At 43.4% G+C, this 26,368-nt stretch overlaps 1 protein-coding gene across 1 annotated transcript in view; it reads right to left on the bottom strand.

Moving 5' to 3' along the window:
• Positions 1 to 26,368, bottom strand: part of LOC120839938 — a gene marked incomplete at its 3' end in the record, with an annotated part of 208,837 nt that overhangs the window by 177,079 nt on the left and 5,390 nt on the right. Inside the window, exon 2 of the mRNA XM_042287971.1 lies at positions 10,742 to 10,914. Within this exon, the coding sequence (XP_042143905.1) occupies positions 10,742 to 10,914 (173 nt within the window). The remainder of the gene's footprint in view (positions 1 to 10,741; positions 10,915 to 26,368) is intronic.

Genomic DNA, 26,368 nt, shown 5'->3' with positions numbered 1-26,368 from the left:
ATACATTTGTAGCCACGGGATTACGACGTTCCCTTTTAGTCACAAGAGCATTTCCGGAAGCGAGCGATCTGCCTCACCCCCCCCTCCCCCCCAATCACACGCCTGGAAAATATTTTGGACTACCGGTGTGTCTTGAAACTTCTTGTGTCCGTTTTTGTATAATCCGCTAGTGTACGGAAGCCGGATCTTATGTCCCTTCTCATCTCACACCCTGACCTTGTAAACATTTTTTTGGATTGCAACGCGCGCGTTGCTCTGTTATTCCACAATTTATTAATTTTTTTGTCTCGGATGTGTTTTGATACTGCTTGTGATGTACATTTTTGTGTAAAGTGTTTCTTTGTCGCGTAGAGTAAATTTAAAAGCCGTATTTGTATTTATATGTGTGCGTGTTTTTTTTAATTTTAGAGCGCAGCTCTTAGGGGCCCGTTTCCGGCTTGAGCGGCGTCGCCGTCGCCGTCGGCGTAACCGCGCGGTGCATTATGGGAAATGTCCCATAATGCACCGCGCGGTTACGTCGACGGCGAGGAGGGGGTCACGTGACCTCGGGGGGTCACGTGACCCCCGAAGTCACGTGACTCCCCTGAGGTCACGTGACCCCCCGAGGTCACGTGACCCCCGCCGATGTCGCGTGACCCCCGATGACGTCATCGTCACTGATGACGTCACCGGCATCCACATCGTCATCGTCATCATCACTGATAACCTCATTAGTGACGTCACTGATGATGTCACCGGCATCCACATCGTCATCGTCATCATCACTGATGACGTCACCGGCATCCGCATCGTCATCGTCATCATCACTGATGACGTTACCGACATTCGCATCGTCATCGTCATCATCACTGATGACGTCATCAGTGACGTCACTGATGTCGTCACCGGCATCCGCATCGTCATCATCACTGATGACGTCATCAGTGACGTCACTGATGACATCACCGACATTCGCATCGTCATCATCACTGGTGAAGTCATCAGTGACGTCACTAATGACGTCATCGGTATCCGCATCGTCATCGTCACTAAGGACGTTATCAGTGACGGCAGTGATGACATCATCAGCATTGGGGGGTCACGTGACCCCCCCTGGTTAGTTAAACCCCCCCCCAGTACCCTTCCCTCCTCCTCCTCAAGAGCTGCGCTCTAATTCGGGGTTACAGGGAGTTGTAAGCGGCTTTAACTTTTTTTTTAGAGCGAATATAAATAAAAAAGTGAAACACCATATCTGTATCGTCTTTGGTCCGTATGGATGCGACCATGCTCCGGTTCATTTCTCACATTGCTCGGTACAGCAGACAGCTAAAATTAGCGAGAGATGACATGAGCGCGAGAGTTGTCGACATCTACAAAGCTGCCGCTAACATTATCGAGAGATAATGGTAAAAGTTCACGCCACCCAAGGGATTCAGCTGCGCGCCATCTACAAACGCATTCGGCAAGTCAGACGCATTGAGCACGCGCGAAAATACGGATGGACACACCTTAGGAGCACGCACAATTTAACTCTTCAGCAAGAGATGGCGCAAGGTCAGACCCACGCTGCAAGATGTCGCTCATGCCCTAACAACAAAGACGCTTAGCAAAAAAGACGTGCGCCATCTATGAACCGAGGTGTCAACTCATATGCCTAAAGCCCGGATTTAAACTGTGCACGAGCGAAATCGAGAATATGAGATGCGATCTTCACTTAGCATGCAGAACTCGTGCTTCAATTCCGACTCTCGGAGTTCCAATCCAGCTAGGACAAAGAATTTTTTGGTAAGACATTACCGCGCAGCGATTCAATTGTCACGTGACGCTTGTCACATGCTCCACAGGGAAACCATGCGACAATGCATTTCGCGTCACTAAGGCCACGGGGACGGACGACATATCTGTGGCGTCATCGTGACAGTGCATTTTCCCTCCTGGCAGATGACTCAACAATCCTGAACTCTTCCGTCATCACATTTTCCTGTAGCGCCCTCCGGGGAATGACTCAGCAATTCAGTTACAAAATCCAAGCAGCAGGAAAGCACGTGATCTGATTTGCACACACTGACAACTAAGACCAGTTAAGCCCACTGGGAAGCAATGTGCTTATAGCGCAGGGGGTAGGGCGTCGGGCTAGTGTGGTCAAGGTAGCGAGGTCGATTCCAGCCGCCGCAGAGCTTTTTTATTTCCATTATTTCTAAGCTTTTTTAGCGAATAAAATGCATTTAGTATTTACCGCGCGGCGATTCAAAATGTCACATGTCCTTCGTCATGTGACCGTCCCACGTTATGACATCATCATGTGACGTCACCCCCTCAAGTTAATTCGTACCCCCTGGGAACAGACTCATTTATACACAGGGGCCGAGGACGGAGCCATGGGTGGGGGCTGTGGGAATGGGACGTCACGTGGGAGGGTGATGCCGAGTGTCGTCCTAACCTCTGACGTCATCATCACGTGACTACCGATTGAATGACAGGTCCCGTAATTTGGGGCCCGAGGACCACCCGTCTTCTGACGTCATGTAAGGGGGCCACCCGACCTCTGACGTCATCATCATGTGACTCTGCCGAATGATTGGCAGCTCCCGAAATCTGGTGTCCAAGGACCGGGCTATGGGAGAGGGCGTGGGAATGGCGCGTGGGAACGTGACGTCATGGTCACGTGGGGGGATGATACGGGATGGAACAAAGGCGCGTGCCGCGTACGTGGTCTGAATTTGTTTACATCCATGTACGTGACCAGAATTTATTTACTTCCTGTTCCATGTGTATCATAATACACTACTCTTCCGTTATTATGTATTATTCTAAAGTCAAAATAAAAACAATTGAAGTGTTTTTTATCAAATTCAGAAGTGCTCCATCTTCCCCTTAACTACGCACGGAATGCTGAAGCTTTTACATTAACCCCCTCTCTTCTACTTTATCTATTTTATGAGCGGAATGATGGCGGGACATGAGACGTAACTTCGGTAACCTTTGGCATACCGCTAACACTTCATTATTCTATAATAGTAATACAAACATAATGCAAAGGAGCAAGCGAGTTGGAAAAGAATGACAATAATAATCGCTGCCCCTTAGCAAAAAAAGGCCGTACTTCAAACGAAGTTGAAATATATTTAGTACGAATATTCATTTTGTATTTATTCTGTATTATTTTGGCCGCATTCGAAATACGCGCGTAAGGTACTCAAAATACATGATAAATACGAATAAAAAAATATTTTAGATATACCAAAAATATTATCCCTTCACACTCAAGATGCCATTTGTGCATTAAAAACCGGTTACACAATTTTTTTTTATTTTCGATTTGTCAGCAAATGCTGTCCCTGTGGTATTTGAAGGCACTACTAAATAAATCTCACAAAGCTACATTAGAAACGAACACAAACACAATGACGCACTGAACAGCTCCTTCACAGTCCCGTTGACTGCTCTAGAGCCTTATATAGCCTACATATTGAAGGTAATAATTTTTTAGGTGACCACCTCTGCGCTTATTAAGTTTCCAAGTATTCGATCTTCTCCTCGGGAGTCTGTCAAAGGGTAAACAGTGTTTTGAAGTTCGTGGACAATATCTCTTAGTAAAAGGCATTGGAACAACTAATAACAATTCGGCGCAATCCTTAAAACAATACCCACACAAGCGGCTCATAAAGTACATGGTATTGCTTCTCTACGTAGCACCACTCAGGACGAAGCGAATGAAGGCAGTATCTTCACTTTAAAATACTGTAAGCGACTTTATTTTCGTAAGGACCTAATTCTCGCAAGGTTCGCGAATCGCCTACAATTCCAAAAAATAGGACCCGTGAACAATTCCGGCAAAATGCAAAAACATTAAAATCTATATTGCGATCCCAGCGTGTCGCGAAAATTAGAATTTGCGAATTATTCCAAAACTCCAACTTTGACCTAAATCGCGAAATACTGAGTCCGCGAAAAATAAATATTTTACAGTAGTTGTTTTGCCTTTCAATTTTAGTAGTTGACTATATAATATGGTAGTTAATGTCACTATATTAAAGTCACTATTCACATCACGTACAGTGGTGAGTATACACGTTAAATGAACTAACATTGTGCTAATAAAACCACGCCAAACGTATCTGTACACAGCACCTGCTGAAGCTTTCCAGCATCAGCAAATGTTGTGGTTGTAGTTCCCGAACCCCGTTTGTGATTGGTGTGCAAGGAACTGATCAGGTGTCTTCTTGATAGAAAAAAAGGAAACAATAACATAAACTGGGCTGATTTATCAGTGCGATGCTTCGCAATTCAGTTGACAAACTAATCAAATGTTGTATTTAGGCGCTTCAGTGTACTCCATATCTGCTTGAAGTGAACTTCTAGAAGGGGAGCTTTTCAATATTTTGGGAGTTTAAGTCAAGCTACCAAAATACTGCAGTCAAAAGGTACTTAGAGTATAACACAACAGTATTTACGATTTTCAGGTATTTTAAGAGTATTCTGCACGTATTTTTGATTGCTCTATTTTTTTAGGGTTGGAGTATATTTTGCATGAATTAAATAAATATTTTAAGAAATATATGTGAAAGGTATTTTGTGCCTATTAATTTAGTATTTACATATTTCAAAACACATGAAAGGAACTTCAAATGCAGTTTAAGTAAAGGTATTTTAAAATGATTTTTAGAAGTATATTTGAGTACTAAGTAAAAAAAAGAAGTTTATATTTTCGGTCTATTTTTCGTGTACTTACAATTATGAACTTTATTTCAAATACACTCAAGTTAGAATGTGGTATATTTCAAACGTATTAGCTTTCGCTAAGGGGCAGAAGGGAAAAAAGGGGACAAAGGGCCACACAAATCTCCAAACAAATCGAGGTGACTGGTGCGCGACCAAAACAAATTAGGCTGGTCCTGGTATCGAACCCGAGACCTATCATTACCTGTGGAGCGCTCTACCAACTGAGCTAACCAGGACTTAAGTGTCAGTAGAGCAAACGGGTTTTATCTACAGCACCCAGTCAATACAAAGAAGGACGAACGGTCTGCATTTTAAGGTTATGATTATAACGCGATTGTTACAAAGATGCACTTTCGCTAACAAGAATGACAATAAAAATCCCGGGAGAAGGGAGAAACGGACCAAACACATTTCTCCAAACAGAGCTAGGTGACTGGTGCGCGACCGAAAAATTCCGCCTACTCCTGATATCGAGCCAGGGACCTCTCCATTTCCAGTACAGCGCTCTACCAACTGAGCTAACCGGGAGTTTGACGTCGGTAGATCAAACAGGTTTTATCAGCAACCGCCAGTCTAACGTCAACAATGGTGAGCAGCCTGCATTTTACAGTTATGATGATAGTGCAATCATTGCGAAGGTTCAAGCTAGCAGGACAATTTACTATATTTTTTGTGATGTTTTATTCTAGCAAGAGAGGAAGTGTGTGCAATTAGACCCGACGTACGCGGTAGGCTAATATTTCGGGGCTGACAGTGCGCCCTTCGCACCTCACAGATGTGTTTGTATCTGCGCTCTTCAGACGGCCGCCGCGCTCGACAGCGCCATACGGCGACCAGTGCTGCACGCTACGACTTCAGATTTCGTTCAGGTATCGGAGCCGCCATCTCCCGCGTTTCCCTTAAATTAGGCTCCATTGCGCCAGCCGCGGCGAATTCGGGGTCCGCTGCTTTACTTTTGCTGCCAAACACATTATCGCCTTCGTCAACAACGGGTAAAAGCGATAAGTCGCTCTGAACTGCACGCGCCTCGCTCGTGTGAATTACAAATTACGCATGCGCGGAGTTCACATCTCGTGACTCTGTAATAGGCCGGTTTAGGTACGCGCGTCTCGATCTATTCGCGACTGCAACTAACTAAATGTGGCCCCACTCATTTTTCAAAATGGCGGTTATAATGAGGGTCAGAGATGCGTGCCGGCTGTTGAGCCTGTCTAGTGTGCTGGCTTTACTGAGCGGCGCAAATTATCTCTGGTAATACGAGGAAGCTAGGGTGTTGCGAGCGCAGGTCACATCTTTACCCTGAAAACGAAAACGGTGTTTAGCGTAATATTTACGCAAAGATGCGCAAGATAATTCTAAAGCGAAACCGAAACTAACCTCCATCTTTGGATTTAGTTTCTCAATATAGGTCTTAATTTCTGATTCTTTCATAACTCAAGATGTATCTCACATCGTTATTATTTAGTTAGAGAAGTTGTTCGCGGAAACGTTATTTCATGACATGCATGTTTGATCCAGGCTGATATTTATAGTTGTGGTAGTTGTTGCAAAATCAGTGCTGATAGTTGTGCGTTCTCGTTGCCTTTTTTCGCTCAGATAATTGTGATGAGAAATAATGAACTGCGAGCCTTTCAATGGGGTTTGTGGTATTTAGATGATTAATTGGTTTAACCTTATTCCCAGCAAAAGAATAAGAAAATAGTCCCAGTTTTTACAATGCGTCCACAAAGCGTATAAATTAATAAAAGCTGTTCTCACTGCAACAACCCAAAAAAGGGAGTCCGAGTCAGAGAGCCGAAGTGTGTGTGTGTGTGTTCTTCATAGCCACGCGTGACGCACAGGACTTTATATTACATCCTGTGTTTGACTCTTTCTCTTTTCTGATAACGATGTCAGGGTTTTTCATACGCTAAAAAGAGAACAAAATTATTCCTTTCTGGAAAGACAATTATGGTTAGATATGGCGTATTTTCGTGATCTTGAAGTTAATTGGGCGTATACATTGCCGCGATTTGTATTAATAATAATAGTATTAAAATACAGATATTTCAATACGTAATTTTTCAAGCTTTACTATAATTTGTTGCTTATGATCTAATTTCAAACTCATGAACAAATATGACAATCAAAAGTGTGCTAATTATCATCACTGGTGCCAATTGCAGAATTTTGAAGTACCAAGTAATAAAATGAAAAAAAAAGTCTAAAATCAATAAAAACAAAACAGATAATGTGAGAAATCCATGCAAAATAAGGTATATTTTGACATCAAAGTCGCGACTTTTGACAATAGGCAAAATGTCCAGAATCACCGCTAATATCCTTCGAAACCAAGTGCCTAAAAATAAAAAAAATAAAAACAATCTTTTTAATTAATATTTTTTTCATAACATTTAGTTACTTTTATTTTTACGCACCGCCGTTTTGCCTCTCTCGTCCTTTCCAGTTCGAAGGAACGCCCACTTGCTTGCACGTCTGCTTACTGCAGCACGTTTGCAGTGAGTGTTAGTATTGCGTATACGAGCGAACGCAAGCGCTGTGTGTTTGCGTTAGCTTTGCGTGTTCCACACTGCGCGTGCGCGGAGCCCAAAATTGCGGTCTTGGATGGCGCATGGCGATGAGGCGCACGCACAACGTGGAGCACGCAACTCTAACGCAAACGCACCCCGTTTGCATTTGCTTCTATGCGCATTTTATGCACAATACTAAAACTCTCTAGCAAGGTACAATTCCATACCGGTTGCAGCAGTGCGTTAGGACAGTGAAGAGCGAGTGTTGTTTGCATTAGGAAATGACATTTCGCGAGCCATGATCGCTAGCAGTTCCGCCGTGCCCGCTGAGCAGGAGAATCGGGGGACCCTCACTAGAGCGCTTCCCGTTTCCGCCGCGGGAGGGCGAGCGTCGAGCTGGAGACGCGAATAGGCATAGCGAAAGTTCAGAGAATGGTTACCCGGTTTGCTTAACTTTGAACCCGCCTTATCTTAAAGGGGCTGTGAACGACATTGGGTAGGAATATTTCTTGCTTTACACCAGCTTCCTGGCACTAGTGGGACCCAAGAATACTTGAACACAACAGCACTGACCAAGGAGCGTCTTCGTCGCAGCGGAATTCAGAGGATGAAAGCGGAGCTTTTCGTTTAGTCTCTCTTTGCAAAGCCGCCTTTTGCTCCTTCGCGAAATTCGATGACGGAGCTGTGGGTACAATGGCAACAGTACGATCCCCGGGAATGCGTCATCGAACTTGGCGGTGACAATATTCAAATGTTGCTCACACAGTGGACGCGAAGACTGCGTACGCATTCGATCTGGGCTTGTGACAATCGATGCCTCGACATGCATTCGGGTAATGGCCCGTGTCCAATCGCTGCAGCGACGACAATAGCCGAGCCATAACAATGTATAAAACTCAGCACGTGTCCTGTGCTTTTCCAACCCCAGCGCGTGGCTATGATCAACATTGGCGGCATATAATCGGCTCCAAATTACGTGGCCGCTTATTCTGGCTGCGAGTTGAAGGGGTGAACGGTGCTCGTTTTTCTTTTTTTCTGGAACTTCTGTTGGGCGTGGGGTGAAAAACGAACGCGTGTTTCATTGGTCTTAACGTCAGGGATTCGTTTTAAGAGATATTTGCGCAAAGTGCAAAAGTTGTTGCATCGCCCCTTTAATGTCGCACTCGCTACAGTTTCACGCCGAGCTTCTAGACTGCTCTGATAATAGTCGGTGTTACACGGTCCAGCGTTTCCGCTAAATTTGATCATGATGGCAGATATTGAAGCATTCTAATTTAGACGAGACAAAATAATGCAATGCATTTTCACGGTAAGACATCGCGTTGTTTTTTTTAAATTTTTTTTTTAAATATTACGTTGAATTTGCAGAAGTTCTTATCTTTAGGCATGTTTTATTCGCCATCTTTAGTTTTATTTATAAACTAGAGAAACACTTTATCGCTAGATGTTATATACTTATAAAAAATATATGAAAAAAGTGAACGGTAAAGCTTAAAGACGTTACGAGAGAACAGCTCACCAATATTAGTAAAACAGTAAAAGCAGGCAAATATCTGCCATTATGAGCGCAATATTTTATACAAAAACATAATTCATTGTTTCAATAAAAAAAACCTTAAAAACTAGGCGATATTGTGTAAAGCATTTCGGCTTATTAAAACAAAAAGTTTATTGCACGTTGAAGTTGAGTAAAGTTTACAATAAGACAGGTGTGAAGCGCTGTAAATAATATTTTTATAAAATAAAGCACCAAAGCATTAAAAAATGATAGACCATTATATGTATTATATAAGGAGAAAGTTCAAATGCCATATCTTAAAAAAGCAAAACGGTATTATTAGTCACAAGTATAAAGAAAAAAAGTCAGAATTACAAGGATCCTGCATTTTTGAAGCGCGATTTGTAGTTTCTACAATCCTACGTAAGAATATTTGTGGGTATTAGCACAATGAACACCTTTCGCAATAAAATAGTTGACCTTTTTTATTTGCGTATCGTAGATCTTTTAATACTTTAGATACTGCAAAGTTTGACAACACGTCAAAGTTTGCAGAAAATTACAGAACGCCGAAAGGGTGTTGCCGCTTTGACGCAGCCTTGATTTCTTTTTCTTGAGATCTTTGTGATATCAGTTTCTCCATACATTGAAAATTAACAACTAAAACTATAAAAAAATAAAATTTTAACCGTACACGCTTGCATGACCTTACTTAGACAGACCAAAGAGCTACGCATTTTTCAAAACTCTCTTTTGTTTTAGCATAAAAATAAAAATTTCATTTCACAAGCTTCATGACTAAAACAGCAATGCTCGAGTGTCATCAAGGTTTCACACCAGTATTATATTTCGACACTGTAAAGGAAAGCTACAAGGATACGCTAACATACAGACTACTTTTCAGAAACTTTATTTCAAACTAAGTATTGAGCATCGCACTACAAGAATATTATTGTTAAAGAAGCCAAACATTATAGCTGTTAAAGAACTGTACAAGTATGCATAGGAGTTGTTTTTCATCGCTGTATATGGTCGACGCTTAACAAGAGATGGGTACGGTGGAAACAACTGGGGATCAGTTGCCCGTACTTTTAAATTGTAAACAACGTGTTCAGCATCTACAGCAAATGATAGAAAGTTTTAACGGGATGCAATGTGCTTGGAAATATATATTCTTGTCCCTGTTTTCGTATTTCTGCCGGTACTCGAAAAACTTTTTTTTATATGTCTGTCCCTATTGCAGCCCAATATGTCTCTCTATTCTGAACTGGCAATTTCTGTGGTACATGTAGTAAAAAATATAATTCTGTAAAGTTCTTAAACAAACTGTGATAAGGTGTGAAAATCGGCGAGTCGGTGCATAATCAAAGAAATAATAAGATCGTAACAATGATTACAGTGACAAACAGAAATCATTGTTTTAGATCTGTGTCATCTGCACGTTTATGAGTTTATTTTTTTTTATTTAACTCTTCATGAATTAAACGTTCCTATCTGGCTGGATTTGCATGCATAACAGAAACAGCAAACTCGACCTCAACTGGGCGCGCAAACATATGTATAACTGACAACGCACATAAATATTAAGGGTTGTCCAACACTGCGTTTAAAATAAAAAATAACGTGTTAATTACGGACTGTTTTATTTTACGGTTGTTAAAAAAATGCTTGGCGATTCAATATAAATATGTTTCAAAATTCCCAGTATTGCACAATTTATCAGTCGGCGTCGTCGAAGTATTAATGCGGATGTCGGTGCAATATACATGTTGTTTGTTAAAACGTCGGCAACACAGTGAAGACTGTTTTATGGCGTTAAATATTTTGATGCGAGCATTAGTTAGTGTGCATCCCCCATAGAGGCCCCGTCTGAGATTTGTTCCGTTACACCGTCGTTTCGAGGGTCCCTATTGTGATTAGGTTTGTTGATTGACCAGGCACTCTGGTAGTGAGATAAAACCTCTTTGATATGAACTGCATCCGAGGTTCATAATGCCAAATATGCAATTTTTTCTTTCGTGAAAAAACTTACGATTATTTCAGTTGCAACTCCGTCATTACTGTCAGTAAAAGCGAGTGAGTCTGCCAATACAGATAGTTTTTCCAAACTAAGAGTCAGTCCCTCTTTAATGTGCAATAATTTTGTTCCGTTTATTCCTCTTGTCTCGAGCAACTTTGGATATACGATGTCTTCAGGAAAAGGCGCTGCAAAATCAAAACAGTGCGTGGAGGTTAGTCAACATTCCGTACTCGCTGATTTGTGAGGTTCTGTGCTTTCTGGGTTGATTTTTATACGAAGTGTTGGTATGTTTATGACACTTGTTTTCAGTAATTTTTTAAAGTTTCGGTGCAGCAAAAATATTTTTGTTTAACAGGGTTTGTATAGTATAATCCAGAGAACGGGAATGACATTTAACAAAATCTAGAGAGCATGCGCATAATCCGAAAACTTGATAAACATAACCCGTAGGCGAAAATACAAAAAAAAAAATGAGATAAAACATGATTACCAATGTAGTCTCGAGGACAATTTAGTTTGGGTGAAGTTTTGTGTAAACACAAGATATAACCAAGATACAATCTTTTTTCGCATGTAGCTGGGCGTTTCTTATGCAAGAACAGTGCGATTCTGGTATGTTAGGTTTTCCAGGACTAACAAATAAGAGGCCGGATCGGCGGTTACTTTTCATGGTTGATTGGCGTGCAACAAAACACGAAACCATAGTTATTAACATAATGTCGATAAAACAGCCCAGAAAGACAAAGATTAGAAGTAAGGGTCACCCAAGGTGGGACAGGAACTGCTTCGCAACTAAAGGTTTTATTGCAGAAAACATAAAAAGGTATTACGTAAGGCAGCAATCTACACATGCTCCCAACTTTCTGCCTCATCACATAAGGCACCGGTCATTCACGTGACACGTGCTCCCCCCCCCCCTCCCTTTTGATCTCATTGTTAAAATCAAAAACAACATCTCTTTCACAGATAGCGTCACCGATGGCTCGCTGATCCACTGCACCCCGCCTTCCGGTATGTAAAAAGCCTCTATCAGCTCCATCGTCACCTTGTCTTTCTGCCTATCTAAAAGCGTGGTGTCCTCGAAGGACGGCTTGCACGAACAGCTCCTAGAGTGCACCGCCAAACGCCCTCCGACCGTGGCTCTCAGTGAATAGTTGTGCTCCCTGAGCTTATCATATAAGCACCTCCCCATCTGTCCAATATACACTTTACAACACAAGAGGGGAACCTTGTATACCACTCCGAAAACACAGCTCACAATCGGCTTTGCTTGTTTTTTGTACACTTGCTTTATGACAGCCCCTTCACGTTGTTCCTTACCCTCGAACATATCTGGATTCCCTTCTGAGGGGAGGAAAGCACCACAGGGACGTTGTACCAACTTATTATTTTTTTAAAATTTGATAGACATTTTGCCGGTATGAAATGACGACAGTCCTTGGCCCGTCCACCACTTTTTTAGGGGGAGAGGATTATTTTACCTTTTTTAACAAGGGTGCCGGCAGCATCACGCAACACAGCACGCGGAAACTCAGCGTATCTTAGCCTAATCAACTGCGCCAAAATCGTCTAGTGCAACGTTTGGACACAGGACTTGTTTAGGGCCGCGTCGAAGCACAAAATCGTAATGCCCCTTTTCATGAACTTTAAGTAGGCTGACCTGTATTCTAAGATGGCATTTTTTGACCGAGGACTGTACGCCCAGCAGATAAGACTGCCACCGAAGGAAAGGGAAAGGTCCAAAAACTACAGGACCCCCTCCTTGGGGATTCCCGACGTGAAACTGATGCCCCCACCACCCCTCAGAAGTTGAGCCAGATATGTTCGAGGGTAAGGGCCAAGGTAGAAAGGCAAGTGTGTCATAAAGCAAGTGTACAATAAAAACAAGCAAAGCCGATTGCGAGCTGTGTTTCCGGAGTGGTATACAATGTTTCCCTTTCGTTCGGTAAAGTGTGTATTGGACAAATGGAGAGGTGCCTAAATGATAGGTTCAGGGATTACAGCTACTCACTGAGAACCGCAGTCGGAGGGCATTTGGCGGAGCACTGTAAGAGCTATTTGTGCAAGCCGTCCTTCGAAGAGACCACGCTTGTAGATAGGCACAAAGACAAGCTTACGAGCGAGGTGTTAGATACTTTTTACATAGCGCAAAGCGAGCGCAGTGCATCAGCGAGCCGTCCATGACGCTGTCTGTAAAACAGGTGTTGTTTTTGTTTTCAACAATGAAAGAAAAAAAAGAACGGTTGCGAGCACGCGGCACGTGGATGACCGATGCCGTTTGTTATGAGGCAGAAATGTTGGCGCATCTGTAAAATGCTGCCTTACGTGTTTACTTTTTTTTATATATATATTCGGTAATAAAACATATAGTTGCAAGTCAGTGGCTGTTCACTCTTTGTTGTTCCTTCTAATTTTTGTAATTCTGCGCTGTTTTACCTATATTATGTTTAGCCTACACAAACTAGCCCAGCTTTCAACTTTGGTACATATTTATTAATAATTTCCAGATGTAAATGATGATTTCGGCTGCGGTGGGTCAACGAAAGTGAGGGTGTTGTGTAGCTTTTAAAATGGAGACTTTCCCAACTTAAGCATACCAAAAATATGTAAAAAAATAACAAGCGTACTTCAAGCAGGCACAAATGCTTGAATCTAACCGCGATAATAAAACACTTCTCCTTTATTTATACAAGGATTTAATTTGGTGGTTTCACTTGATTGTGTAAGAACAAAATGAGAAGATAATACGTAGAATTACAACAGTCAAGCTTAAAAGAATGTGTAATCTCTAAGCCTATGGTGTTTTTCAACATTTAAACAGGTATAGTCCATAATTCATCAATATAATGTTATAATGCAACTTGCTTCGCGAGTGGCATGCATGATATTGCAAAAGTAGGAATGACGAAGCAGCTTATATGAATTAAGCATTAGTATAATTCGCACTAACAAATTATTTTAAATCGCAAATATTTTTGTGCATGCACTCCGCTATGTCATGTTAAAAACTCTTTGTCTCTGTTAAGTGTCATAAAAAATGGTTTAGTTCTAAAAAAGAAAAAAAAATTGGGGTTCTTCTGTACTGTAACATTTAATCAATAAACTGTCGATGATTTCGTAGTGCGATTAAGACACGTCGAACTAGGATAGCTCAAGCAAACAAGTATGGGAAAACATGATGCCGTAATTTCATTATTATTTCGGAATGTTGTTACAAATTTCCTGCAACCAGATCCGTGTGTAGTTTTTGAGAAATCAGAGAAGTGGAATGGATTTGTGGAAGAAGAATTAGTACTCATGGGTTTGAAATTTTACAGTGTGTACGCAATGCGCGTTATGTCTTTCTGGCCTGCCTTAAAGGGGCCTTGGATCCTATTTAAGCGTGTACCTTTTTTGTTCAGTATTTTAGATAAAAAAAAGCCGTTTACAATTCCCTGTAACGCCGGTTGGAGCGCAGCTCTTGAGGAGGAGGATGGAAGCGTATTGAGGGATAGGTGACTCCTTGAGGTCACGTGACCTCATGGGAGGTCGGGTGACGTCAAGGGGGTCGCGTGACCTCGAGGGAGGGGGGTCACGTGACCTTAGGAGAATCACGTGACCTCAGGCGGCCACGTGACCTGAGGGGGTTCACGTGACTCCAGGGCGTCACGTGACCTCAGGGGTCACGTGACCTGGGGGTCACGTGACCTTGACAATGGCAATTTGATGACGTCATCAGTGACGTCACTGATGACGTCATTAGTGATGATGACGATAACGATGCGGATGCCAATGACGTCATCAGTAATGATGACGATGACGATGCGGATGCCAATGACGTCATCAGTGACGTCACTGATGACGTCATCAAATCGCCATTGTCAAGGTGACGTCAAGGCAACCTGATGACGTCATCGTCATCAGGTTGCATGCAACAGGTTGCATACAAATCGTTGTATGCCAGCTGCATGCAACAGGTTGCATGTAACCTGTTGCATGCAACTCCCGAAGGAACCCGAGGTACTCCCGAGGTCCTACCGAAGAAACCCGAGGTCCTCCCGACTCTCTGGACGACCTCGGGTTCCTTCGGGAGTCCTCGGGTCCCTTCGGAAAAATTTACCCATAATGCACCGCGCGGTTACGCCGACGGCGACGGCGACGGTGACGCCGACGGCGACGCAGACGCCGCTCAAGCCGGAAACGGGCGCCTAAGAGTTGCGCTCTAAAAGAAACAAATGCAGTTTATGAAGTGCAGAAACAAAAAATGACTCGTCAACATACCCTCCACCACGTGGTGGAAAAAGCGGGTCATACTGAAAAAAATGTAGTGGGATCAGCCACCGACAAGCAGCGACCGCAGAAAGGTCCCGGATGTCCGCCACGGCGCTGCGGTCATATGGGCTGGAGGATCCGACCAATTTCGAGCGTTGCGAAAAACTTCCGCGAGCAGGTTTGGCTTGCGGTTTGGCCGTTTGGCGGTTTGACTGCGTGAAGTGGCTAATGTTCTGAACTAATTTTTACCCTGTGTTTTTTTTTTATTTGTGCCCAATGAATTGTCATACCGAATTAATCTTTAGTCACGCAGAAAATGCAATGCGAGCCGCCCTGGCCGCCCGCTTCATCAAGCCTATCCAGGACATGCTGTAGTGGCGCCCTCTCGAGCCATCGACATAGAGTGCGGCAGCCGTGTGCGGTCGCTGAGCTCACTACCCTCCTCTAGTTTACGGCCACTCAAGCCAGGACCAATTAAATGATAAAGGAGGTTAATTTTCGCTTGTTTTCGTAATATAAATTAGCCTACAACTTTAGAAATAAAGCGAACTTCCAGAAATGTTTAATTAAGTTACAACATTCAGAGCGCTCAGGTTCGGTGCAAATCAAAACCATTCAAAAAGTCGTTGCAGGGCACTTTTAAGCGAGAAGCACTTTTTGACCCTGAGTGGGGACCCCTCGCATATTTCAGGGTTGTTGCTTACTTTAACGCTAGGATTACCTAATCTCTATAATTCCGTGTTTGCGGAGTTTAGTTTTCGTCTAATTGGGAGCGTATTTTCAGAGTTTAGTTTTTTCTGGAAATTCGGAGTTTATACAAGTTTATTTTGTTTCATTCTAATATCTTCAATATTCGGAACCTAATTTTGCAGTGTTCTTCTATAATAACAAAACGAATAATATCCGGGTGTATACGTATGCTAGACAATGAAAAACAAAACGCGCTTATATCAAATAATATTTCTTCAGCTGGGTTTGGTGTTGGTGCCATTGCCATTGGCGATACTAACTGGTCCCACGGCAAAAGTTGCGCACGTCTGTGGCTTGGAAAAACGTCGACACCTTAAAAATAAGCTCTTGGAGGTAGTCGCTGGGAAGAATGTATTCATCCCATCCTATTCCATGCAACCCCGCGGCCGCGCAAGGTGGAGTAAGGAAGGATGATATAGGGAAGTTTCAACTGCCCCTCTTCCAATTTTATCCAATCGCTAGGATCCATAAATAGCTTTAGCTGTTACAAAAACGCAACCTCTCTTCCTCTTAAAGCACAAATAGTATGGCCCAAACTGAAAACCAATACAGGGGCTTTGGTTGTGACCCGAATGCACAATGACATGTCGTTCTGAACCTTGACGAGATGATTGGTAAGACCCCTTTTTGTCAATGAACGGAGATTCGGAAGATAATCCCATACAAAAATGGTCTATGGTCGGCTATAGAAAATCCTTTGTATGGCCGGCTATAGCAAATTGGCCCAATTAGCTATAGCCGTTTCTATGGCTGTCTATAGCTTTCCCTATGGTCTCCCCTATAGTTGTCTATACCTTTTTCAATGGAAATTTCGCTATCGAATTCGGTATGGTTTAGTCTATGGGTCTCTTTAGAAAGGATGCTATAGCCGCCTATGGCTTTTCTTTTGGTTCCTTTAGCCGCCTACAGCATTTTGTATGGTTTGCTATAGAGATCTCTATGGCTTACTCTATGGATCTTTTTAGACACCGTGCTATAGCTGCCTATGGCTTTTCCTACGGTTTCTTTAGCCGTCTATTGCCTTTTGTATGGTCCGCTATAGCTCATTCTATAGCTCGTCTTATGGTTCTCTATGCCCATCGTGCTACAGCTTTCTATAGCATTTCATATGGTCCCTTTAGCCGCCTATAGCATATTGTATGGTTTGCTATAGAGATCTCTATGGCTTACTCTATGGATCTTTTTAGACACCGTGCTATAGCTGCCTATGGCATTTCCTACGGTTTCTTTAGCCGTCTATTGCCCTTTGTATGGTCCGCTATAGCTCATTCTATAGCTCGCCTTATGGTTCTCTATACCCATCGTGCTACAGCTTTCTATAGCATTTCATACGGTCCCTTTAGCCGCCTATAGCATATTGTATGGTTTGCTATAGAGATCTCTATGGCTTACTCTATGGATCTTTTTAGACACCGTGCTATAGCTGCCTATGGCTTTTCCTACGGTTTCTTTAGCCGTCTATTGCCCTTTGTATGGTCCGCTATAACTCATTCTATAGCTCGCCTTATGGTTCTCTATACCCATCGTGCTACAGCTTTCTATAGCATTTCATATGGTCCCTTTAGCCGCCTATAGCATATTGTATGGTTTGCTATAGAGATCTCTATGGCTTACTTTATGGATCTTTTTAGACACCGTGCTATAGCTGCCTATGGCTTTTCCTATGGTTTTTTTAGCCGCCTATTGCTCTTTGTATGGTTCGCTATAGCTCATTCTAAAGTTCGTCTTATGGTTCTCTATACCCACCGTGCTACAGCTGCCTATAGAATTTTCTATGGTTCCTTTAGCCACCTATAGCATCTTGTATGGTGTGCTGTAGAAATCTCTATGCCTTACTCTATGGATCTTTTTAGACACCGTGCAATAGCTGCCTACGGCTTTTTCTATGATTTCTATAGCTGCCTATTGCTCTCTGTATGGTTTGCTATAGCTTCTTCTATATCTCGTCTTATGAGTCTCTTTACCATCGTGCCATAGCTGCCTGTAGTTTTTCTTTTTACCGCAATCGTATGAAATGTGAAACAAATTATTTGTTGTCACTGGACATCTTTAAAAAAAACCTTGTGAGACGTGCCGAACTTTATAGCCCCATTTAAAACAAAGAGCTAACATTTCAACAAAACAACAACAAAAAACAAATGCACTCACTCAGGTGTTTGCAAAAGCACAGGTAAACAGACACAAGGTATTGTTTTCAAATCTCCTAGAAGTTTATTACACACAGCCCATTCTGTAGACAAGCACACACTAAGCAATCTCTACTATGTGAAGAGGTACTACTGAGCTGTTATACAACTGAGAATATTGTAAAGCAAACAAGAACCAAAGGCAATTCCTGGGTAGTGTCTAGTCCCCCGGCAGCCGGCCGAATTCCCCCCCCCCCCCTTTCCCCCCGAAATTCTAATGCCAGTCGCCACTCATTGGCGCTGCAATCAGTTTATCAAAAGACGTTTCATCGAGATCGTTTCATCAACACGTGACGTTTATAAACAACTCAAAATATGTTTTTTTTGTTTGTTTTTTTGTAATGATTTGCCAAGAAGTGGCGTGAACGGGTGGGCTGAGTCGGTGAGCACGCGCCTCAGGAATACAGGCGCGACGAAATGTCCCTGCAGCGTGCAATTCGCGTAACGAGTGCCGACTAAACGTGTGTCCATGAAGCGTCTATCCACGAAAAGGTGTCCATGAAACGTCTTTTCACAAAACGCAGAGAGAATAAGGATGTCAGTATTTTAACTACAATTTTCACATAATTTCAGAGAGCTAATGGCAGGCGACTGCGGTAGAATTACGGGGAAATTATTTTCCCAGCTGTCAGAAGATAGGCACTGCCAGGAGATAGACACTACAGAACGGTCAATTGTCGCCGAGTAGGTTGCAGCGCACTTACGTTCAAAATACCGGACTTGAAAGATGTAATCCGAAATATACGTCGACACGGGCACTGCAGACCAACCACTCAAACACAAAACCGAGAAGGAAGGGATCCGTGAAGATTCACCACGATGTAGCACAAGCTGTCATTTGCCGAACCGAACACTGAACGCATCACAAGAATGCCTTGGGCTTCTTTGAAGAAATCGCTTGTTGCCGACATACGGGTAGGACATTTCGATCGGGATACCTTTCAACATAGAAGCGAAATCCACAGCAGCCCCGCGGACCGCACGACACGCGAAACTATACTCCGTTTCAAACATAGCGTGCAACGTAGTCAAAGCTAGCGCGCCGGTTTGCACAGCCGACCGCGACTACGTTTGCTCCACAAAATAGTGCGGCCCCTGAAAAAAAAAAAAAAAAAGTCGAAAAGTGTACATCTTTGTAGCTAGTAACTAATAGTGGCGTTATGATTTCGAGGGAACACCGATTCTTTTTCAATAAAAAGGAAAAGATAATGTAAACCACTCCAAATTATTTTCCGTTTTCGTTCGTGCGGCACTCGCACTCGCTTCGGGTTTTCGGGTTGTGCGGCTGCCCCTGCCTCGCCGGTTTCGTGAAGATGGCGTCTTACGCGGGACGCTTTCTTTTTCGGCTCGGATATTTTCGAAGATTCGTTGTGTGAAGATCTCGCAAAAGTGCAAGCAGGTGATCGCCAACGTGTACGCGAGTTCAAGAACGTGTTTCCCGGAGACGTCGGTCCGTGAAGTCCTGGAGACGGTCAGTAACGACACCGGAGTGTCTGGCAAGGTGGCGTCCCCGAAGCGAAGACCTCGCAACGTGAAAGTTCCGAGCACGCAGACAGTATTGTGAACTGCCACATGTTGTTTCTGGTGTTGAAATCGGCCTTATGGCTTCAAAGTGAAACAAGCGTCAAGAAGGAACTGTGTCGGTGATGAATCGTGCCTACGGCTCCGTCTGCTTGGGGGACCTTACAGCAGGTGGTGCCCGTGATTGCATTCCGAAGCGTCTGGGTTCTTCTGCCTGCGGGACCGTAACCATGGTCGGCTCCGTCTGCCTGAGGCACCTTAACCTTGGTCGGCTAAGTAAACGACGCTCATGCCCGTGTCTGTATTCCGAGGCCCCTGCTTTCCTCGAAAAGGAAACAACACTCGATCCTGATCTCGAGTGCCGTGTGTTGTGTACGCGTCTATTGTGAATCACTCCCGGTTCATGGGGGCGCCGGCACCAGAGCACCGAGATACTGCCGTCTGGATGACTTCTTCCATACACCGGCGAGTATTCTGACTCTGAAGGAAACTTCCATGAAGTCACATCACGTGAGGGAATGCCAAGCCGTCTGAACAATGGCAGTGCGGTCCCCTAATCACAATATTCGTTATATAAAGGACCGTCCACCACACTCTCAAGGTACTGTCTGATTTTCACGCTACCATGTAAATAAACGGCTTTAAATAGAGACGCCCTGGATCTCGACCGTTCTTCCGTTTTGACGAGGCCGGCGCAAGTTCGAGCGGAACACCAGCCGCTAGTCTACCTTCTTATAAATAAAATCAACAAGAAAAGAGGAATTGAAATATGCACTTCCGCAATACGCACAATCTTGCACAAAAAAGCGGTCGAGAAAAAAAAAAAAAAAAAAAACTTTGCGCTCTAAGGGGATTCGAACCACCGCCACCGAGATGTCGGCATCGCAAGAGCAGCGCCTTGTACCGCTCGTCCACGAAATCTCGCGGAGTAACACAATTTTGTGTGTTTTTTCATGCGCACTACTTCAGTAGCTTTCCCAGCGTTGCACGCGATGTTTGAAACGGAGTATAGGTCCGCAAGCAGCCTCATTCCGGGATTGGCAGCGGCTATTACGTCATCCGTCAAACCACGTGATCACGCTCCTTCCGTTACTAGCGCACAGAGAGCGGAGTGAAGCGATAGAAAGTCTACGGTTGATTGGTTTGCCGAGTACGGACCTTCTGCAATGCTTTTAGCTTAGGGAGAGAGAGAAAACAGAAAAATTGAAAAGCAGAGCTCCCTCAAGGCCAGAACGGGGGTGCGATCACAAAGACTAATCCTCAGGGGCATACCAACAATGAACACAGCGAGAGAATGTGTCACTTATATCCTGTTGACAGTTCGAGCCAAGGTTGATAGTGCAGTGGATGCTATGTGTGGCCTTGGGCTTAAGGCAGGTGCCGTGTCCAGCGTTATCACCAGCTTCGAGACAGTTGTCACGGGACCCTAACCGGAGACATGATTGGCCTTAAACACGCATGGCGTCTACTCTGCTGTCACTACCGAGTGAACAGGACAGCTCCATGAAGGCCCCCCGCTTTCGGACTTCTTTCTAAAGCTGCACTTCCCAGAAGTGACCCAAAACGATGCAAATTTGAAGATATCATATTTTACGCCTTTTAGCCCACATTCTAATTCAAAATGAATAATTAATGGCGAATACTTTCTCTTTGCGCAGGATGTCCACAAACAAATAAATAAATATAAATATATATATATATATATATATATATTTTTTTCTTTTTTTACCAAGCACTTTTGAGTTATGTGTACACTGTTAGGTTCGGCTCTTTGAAAAGTCAATTTTGGGAATCGTTGCATCGTTGTGGCATCTATGATTGAGTGGTTTAAGAAATTTGTGCCGTAATACGTGTTTCATCCGTGAGTTCAGTCTATATCACTGCCGTCAATTACAATCTCTGATCACCATGATGACTCATGGTGGGGATGTGTGCTCCAAGAAGCTCCAATGAGTTTAATGTCTCATAATTTAAAGAAAAAGAAGAAAAATTAGCCACACCGCTTGCTGATTTGTTGAATTCGCAGAACAGAAAGATAATAGGACGCACCTGGTGTAGCGCGTGCCTAATGATATTAATTTTTTTTTTCGGCTGTTATTTTTGTATATTTCGCCGTTCTTGACATGAGCGTTGACGGACATTGCACCGACATTGCACCGCTGCTTACGCCCCTGCCGGGGTAAGCTTTTTTGTTGTCACGACACTCTATCGCACTATAGGCGCGTCGATTTAACGCTCATGAAGTCTCGAGAGAACTGTGAATTGTTTAGTCAGAGCAACGACGCAGCAATCGCGAAATGAGAGACGACTGCGTGGGACTCTCGAGCGTGGGACTCTCGAGCAGCGTTAACTTGCTGATGATGCAGGGCGCTGCTTTGTCGTTGAGATTCTTTGTCCTGCGAACGCCGGCGAAAACGTTCCAGTGCTCGGCGAACCCTGGGCAGCAGCGCCTGTCAGCGACCGCCCGCGCAGCATCGCAACCTTTCTGGGCCTACTGGCAGTCTGCGAGCGCCGACGATTTATCGTTGCGACTTAAATGGAAGCATTTTATGAACTCCTGCGGTGAACATGAAACACCGCGAACATGAACTCCCGCGAACATAATCCCCGCGACGGCGAACCGCCGGCGCCCGCAGACGGAGGGTTCCGATGCTGTACGAACGGTTGTTGGAGGACGCTGCGTAGGGTATACGCCGGGCGCTGGAACGGCTTCGAAGCCATTCGAAGGGCAAAGGATTCGCGACGACCAAGTAGTGTCTTGCATCTTCAGTAAGCTAACGGGGCTCGAGAGTCCCTAGCTTACATTTCCACAGAGCGAGCGCGGCCGGCCAGATCGAGGCGCAGTCAGCACTCGCGTCGCGATTGCTACGTCGTTGCTCTGCCTACAACGATGACATGTGCACCGGCATTCAAAACCGCCCTCTCGAGACTTTATACGAGTCCAATAGACGGCTTTATAGCGCGATAAACCGTCGTGACAAGAGTAAAGCTCACCTCTGTAGTGGCGTAAGCAGCGTTCTTGACGCCGCGTCGAGAACGACGAAATATACACAAAAAAAAAACATTAAATATATTTAACACAGCAGGCAGAAAGAAATACAAACATGGCAGGGACACGGACAACGTAGAAGGCGCGCTACGAAATACATATACTTACAAAATACACTGGAAACGACAGATAATTAGAGCTAAAAAACGGAAGATTGAGATGACGTCAACGCCGAAATAAGGGAATGCGCAGGGAAAGCAGCCGGCAAAACTGCAATAGCCCTATAGGCAGCTATGGACGCTTTTGTGATCGCGGGCGTATAACCTGTTAACCTGGTTGAAGAAAATTCTCGCCCCGATCGAGCGCATGAATGACTCTCTTCCACTTTCGTACATCTGCAGTAAAAAAAAAAAAAAAAAAAAAAAGAGGTTCGCGGGCTTATAGCCTAAGCAAACCAGTGAGCCGACTAAAAAAATTGGATGGTCGCGAGTCTATAGCTTGGGAGACATACATCCCTCTATAGCCGGCTAAAGCACATTGTAAGGTCGGAGGCCTATTGCATTGGTGACATAGAACACTTTTGAGTCGGCTAAAGAAAATTCAATGGTCGCGATTCTATAGACTTAGGGACACACACCGCTCTACAGTCGGCTAAAGCACATTGAATGGTCGGAGGCCTATAGCTTTGGTGACATAAAACGCTATAGAGACGGCTAAAGAAAGTTCGATGGTCGCGAATCTATAGATTTAAGGACATACACCGCTCTATAGCCGGCTAAAGAACGTTGAAAGGTCAAAGGCCTATAGCTTTGGTGACATAAAACGCTATAGAGCAGGCTAAAGAAAATTCAATGGTCGCGATTCTATAGATTTAGGGACATACACCACTCTATAGCCGGCTAAAGCACATTCAGTAGTCGCGAATCTATAGCATCAAGGACATACATATTTCTATAGCTCGCTAAAGAATATTGAGTAGTTGCGAGTCTATAGCTGCGTAGTCATAAATTATTCTATAGCCAGGTATAGAAATCGGAATGGTCGAGATTCTAAAGCTTTGAAAACATACATTTTCCTATAGGTGGCTATAGCGTGTTTTATGGTTTCTAATGGCTGACCATAGAAAGCCATAGAAGGTGATAGCTCACCATAGGATTTTCTATAGACGTCCATAGATCATTTTTGTATGGGAAACTGTGGTAGCATTTTCCTGTGACAATTGACCCTTTGCGTTGATAAAACTTAATTATAAAATACCGTCTTTATTTAGTTTATTGGAAAGGGGGGAAGGGCATTGGCACATCAAAATTCGGAGTTTATCGGATAAATCGGAAATGAATAAAATTTTACTCGCGGGTGTTTTTCGGAGTTTTTCGGATTTATCCCAAAAAACACGGAGCCCTATACTTTGTCTGATCCTACGATGGACTAAAGGCCAAAGTCATGGGCCGCCAGGTCCAATCGCGTTCCGCACTAAACTATGACATTTCTAGCATCGATTAGGGGTGGACGAATAATGCTCCGAACCCAAACGCGCTGCATCATTTCTTTAGCTTCGACACTGCAAACAGCCTGTACGTCGTGGCTTTTTTGCAATGTAACATTGTTGAGTCACTCATTGTTATTCAATTCGAACCACTGTCCGCCCATTTCCATTAGTGATCCGAGACGCAGGCCCTGATACGTGCATCAAAGCACAATACCACGCAATTTCTAAGTGGTTTGTGATCGGATCTGGTGATCCGTAGCTTCTGCCTTTAGTCTATCGTAGGGTGAGACGAAGTATAGTTATCCCCTTACTTCGTCCGCCAGTTTACAATAGAAAGCGCACTGACTCAACGCAACTTATACTTTCTTCTGTTACATTTAGAGTCGATATTCGATGAACAATACATGAACCCTCCTATGGTAAAGTAAGATGATAAAGCGTAGGCCACATAATTTGATGCTATATTACACAGCGTCTCCCGCTTTGTATGTGTTTATTAGTACAATAGCAATATACTAAGACTACAAGCACTACATCAATAAAACAAAGCGCAAAAGATAGAACAGCAGAATAGAGGCATATATAATACGCAATCACTGTGTGTTGAATGTTTGTGTGTTCTACCTGACCTAGTGATCTGCCTGCACGTGTGTCTTTATAGTCTTTATTTGTTTTTAGATTCTTACTATTTTTGAAATATTGTGACGGGTGGTGACCAAAAAAAAAAACAGGAAATAAACAGGAAGAAATAAACGTTTAATGTGGCGAACTTGTGCCAAAAATAAAAGGGTACAAAGATAATAACAGAGCGTCGTGGGCTTCGACGCTCTGTTATTACCTGTTACAAATATTTGGGTGTCTTGTTTGAAACCGATATGCATTGGAAGAATAAAATTAAAAACATATGCACAAAACTTGCACACGGATGCTACACACTACTAAAGGCTCGGGAGTTTTTTAATTCGTCTATACTGCGCATTCTATACTTTGCATTTGTACATAGTCACTTGAATTACTGTATAGAGTCTTGGGGCGGAACATACACCACGTATTTAGAGCCACTCAGTCGATTGCAGAAAAGGGCTGTGAGACTCATTACTTATTCTGGATATACCGAACCAAGTGGTCCTCTATTTCGATCAGTTGGTGTGCTGCCACTAGACCTCCTATACAACTTAAAAATAGCTGAAACAGTCTTTAAAATAATAAAAACTAACGACCCACTCCCATTACAGATATTTAAATTACCATTACGGAATACGAGAGCTGCAACAAATAATCTGTTTAATTTGCCATCTTGTCGAAATGTTTATGGAAAAAGGCTTATTAAATTCAACGGTGCCCTGGTATGGAATGATATCCCTACCGACATCAAATGTAAACCCAATATATTGCCATCCTTAAAGAAGTATTTAATTAAATTGCGAGCCAATGAATAAGTTCAGTATCATGCCCTATATATTTTTTTTCAATTAGTATGTATGTTGTTTTGTGAATACTTTGGTGTGTGCGTACATTTGTTTTGTTTGCCTGCCGCATTGTAAAGGTTATTTCTAATGTTGGACCCGTGACTAGCCTCCACGGCTATGGGTCCAAGCAACGATTGTGTATTTAAAAAAAGAATAACAAAGGAAAGAAAGAAAAGTCGGCGTAGTAGCACAGTCGAACGCTGGGGCGAAACTGACCGCAGATCAGCACGCGGAGTCCCTTATGTACGCTCGTGGGTTTCTGAATGATCGGCGTAGAAGGTTCGGCGCGTAGAACATTCTGACCTCGAACAAGCAAAATGGTTCTCGAATTTACCAGAACATTACTTTACAGAGTCAACAAAAATGCGCCTCCGCGGCCGGGAATCGAACCCTGGCTTTCAGCGTTGAAAGGACGCGCGATAACCGTTAGACCAGGAGCGCGCTGCCTCCTTGGTCAGCTGCGCTCGTGGCAATATTCATGATGTGAATGTATTTTTCTTCGCACATTCATTTTCTCTTTTTTTTTTAATATGAGCTTCGTTTTTCTTTTCCTTTCATAGAGCGCTGGTCGGTTGTACAGGTCTTTATCTTGTTGTCCAGTTTTTTTATGAGCTTTTTTTTATTATGTCGCGTCACTACCAATGTGCCCAACTCAGGACATTGCTCCAAGCACTGAGCGCAGTCTTCTCAATCTGACGATTTGTTGCCTAGTTTATGCAAAAATCTAATTATACATTTTCATGCAATAGCGCGAGGACTCGCACTTTTTTTGTTATTCGAGGCTTTGTGGCGTTGAGTGATCGTCGGCAAATGAGATGCCGGAAAAGAGAGAGCAGAGCTTGGCCAGGAAAAGAAAATAAACATGGGTTGGACCTCATGAATTGAAGGTCTGAGTAAAGGAGTGAGGTTCGTCTCAATTTAGTCAGCGAAATTTGGCCCTCATAATAAAAAATTCTAAAATGCTGTCACATTTCGGTGTAATTA

This window comes from Ixodes scapularis, unplaced genomic scaffold, assembly GCF_016920785.2.
Source record: "Ixodes scapularis isolate PalLabHiFi unplaced genomic scaffold, ASM1692078v2 ptg000712l_1__unscaffolded, whole genome shotgun sequence".
Lineage (NCBI taxonomy): Eukaryota > Metazoa > Arthropoda > Arachnida > Ixodida > Ixodidae > Ixodes > Ixodes scapularis.
Note: the sequence above shows the minus strand (reverse complement) of the source record. Positions and strands in the feature narration are given on the sequence as shown.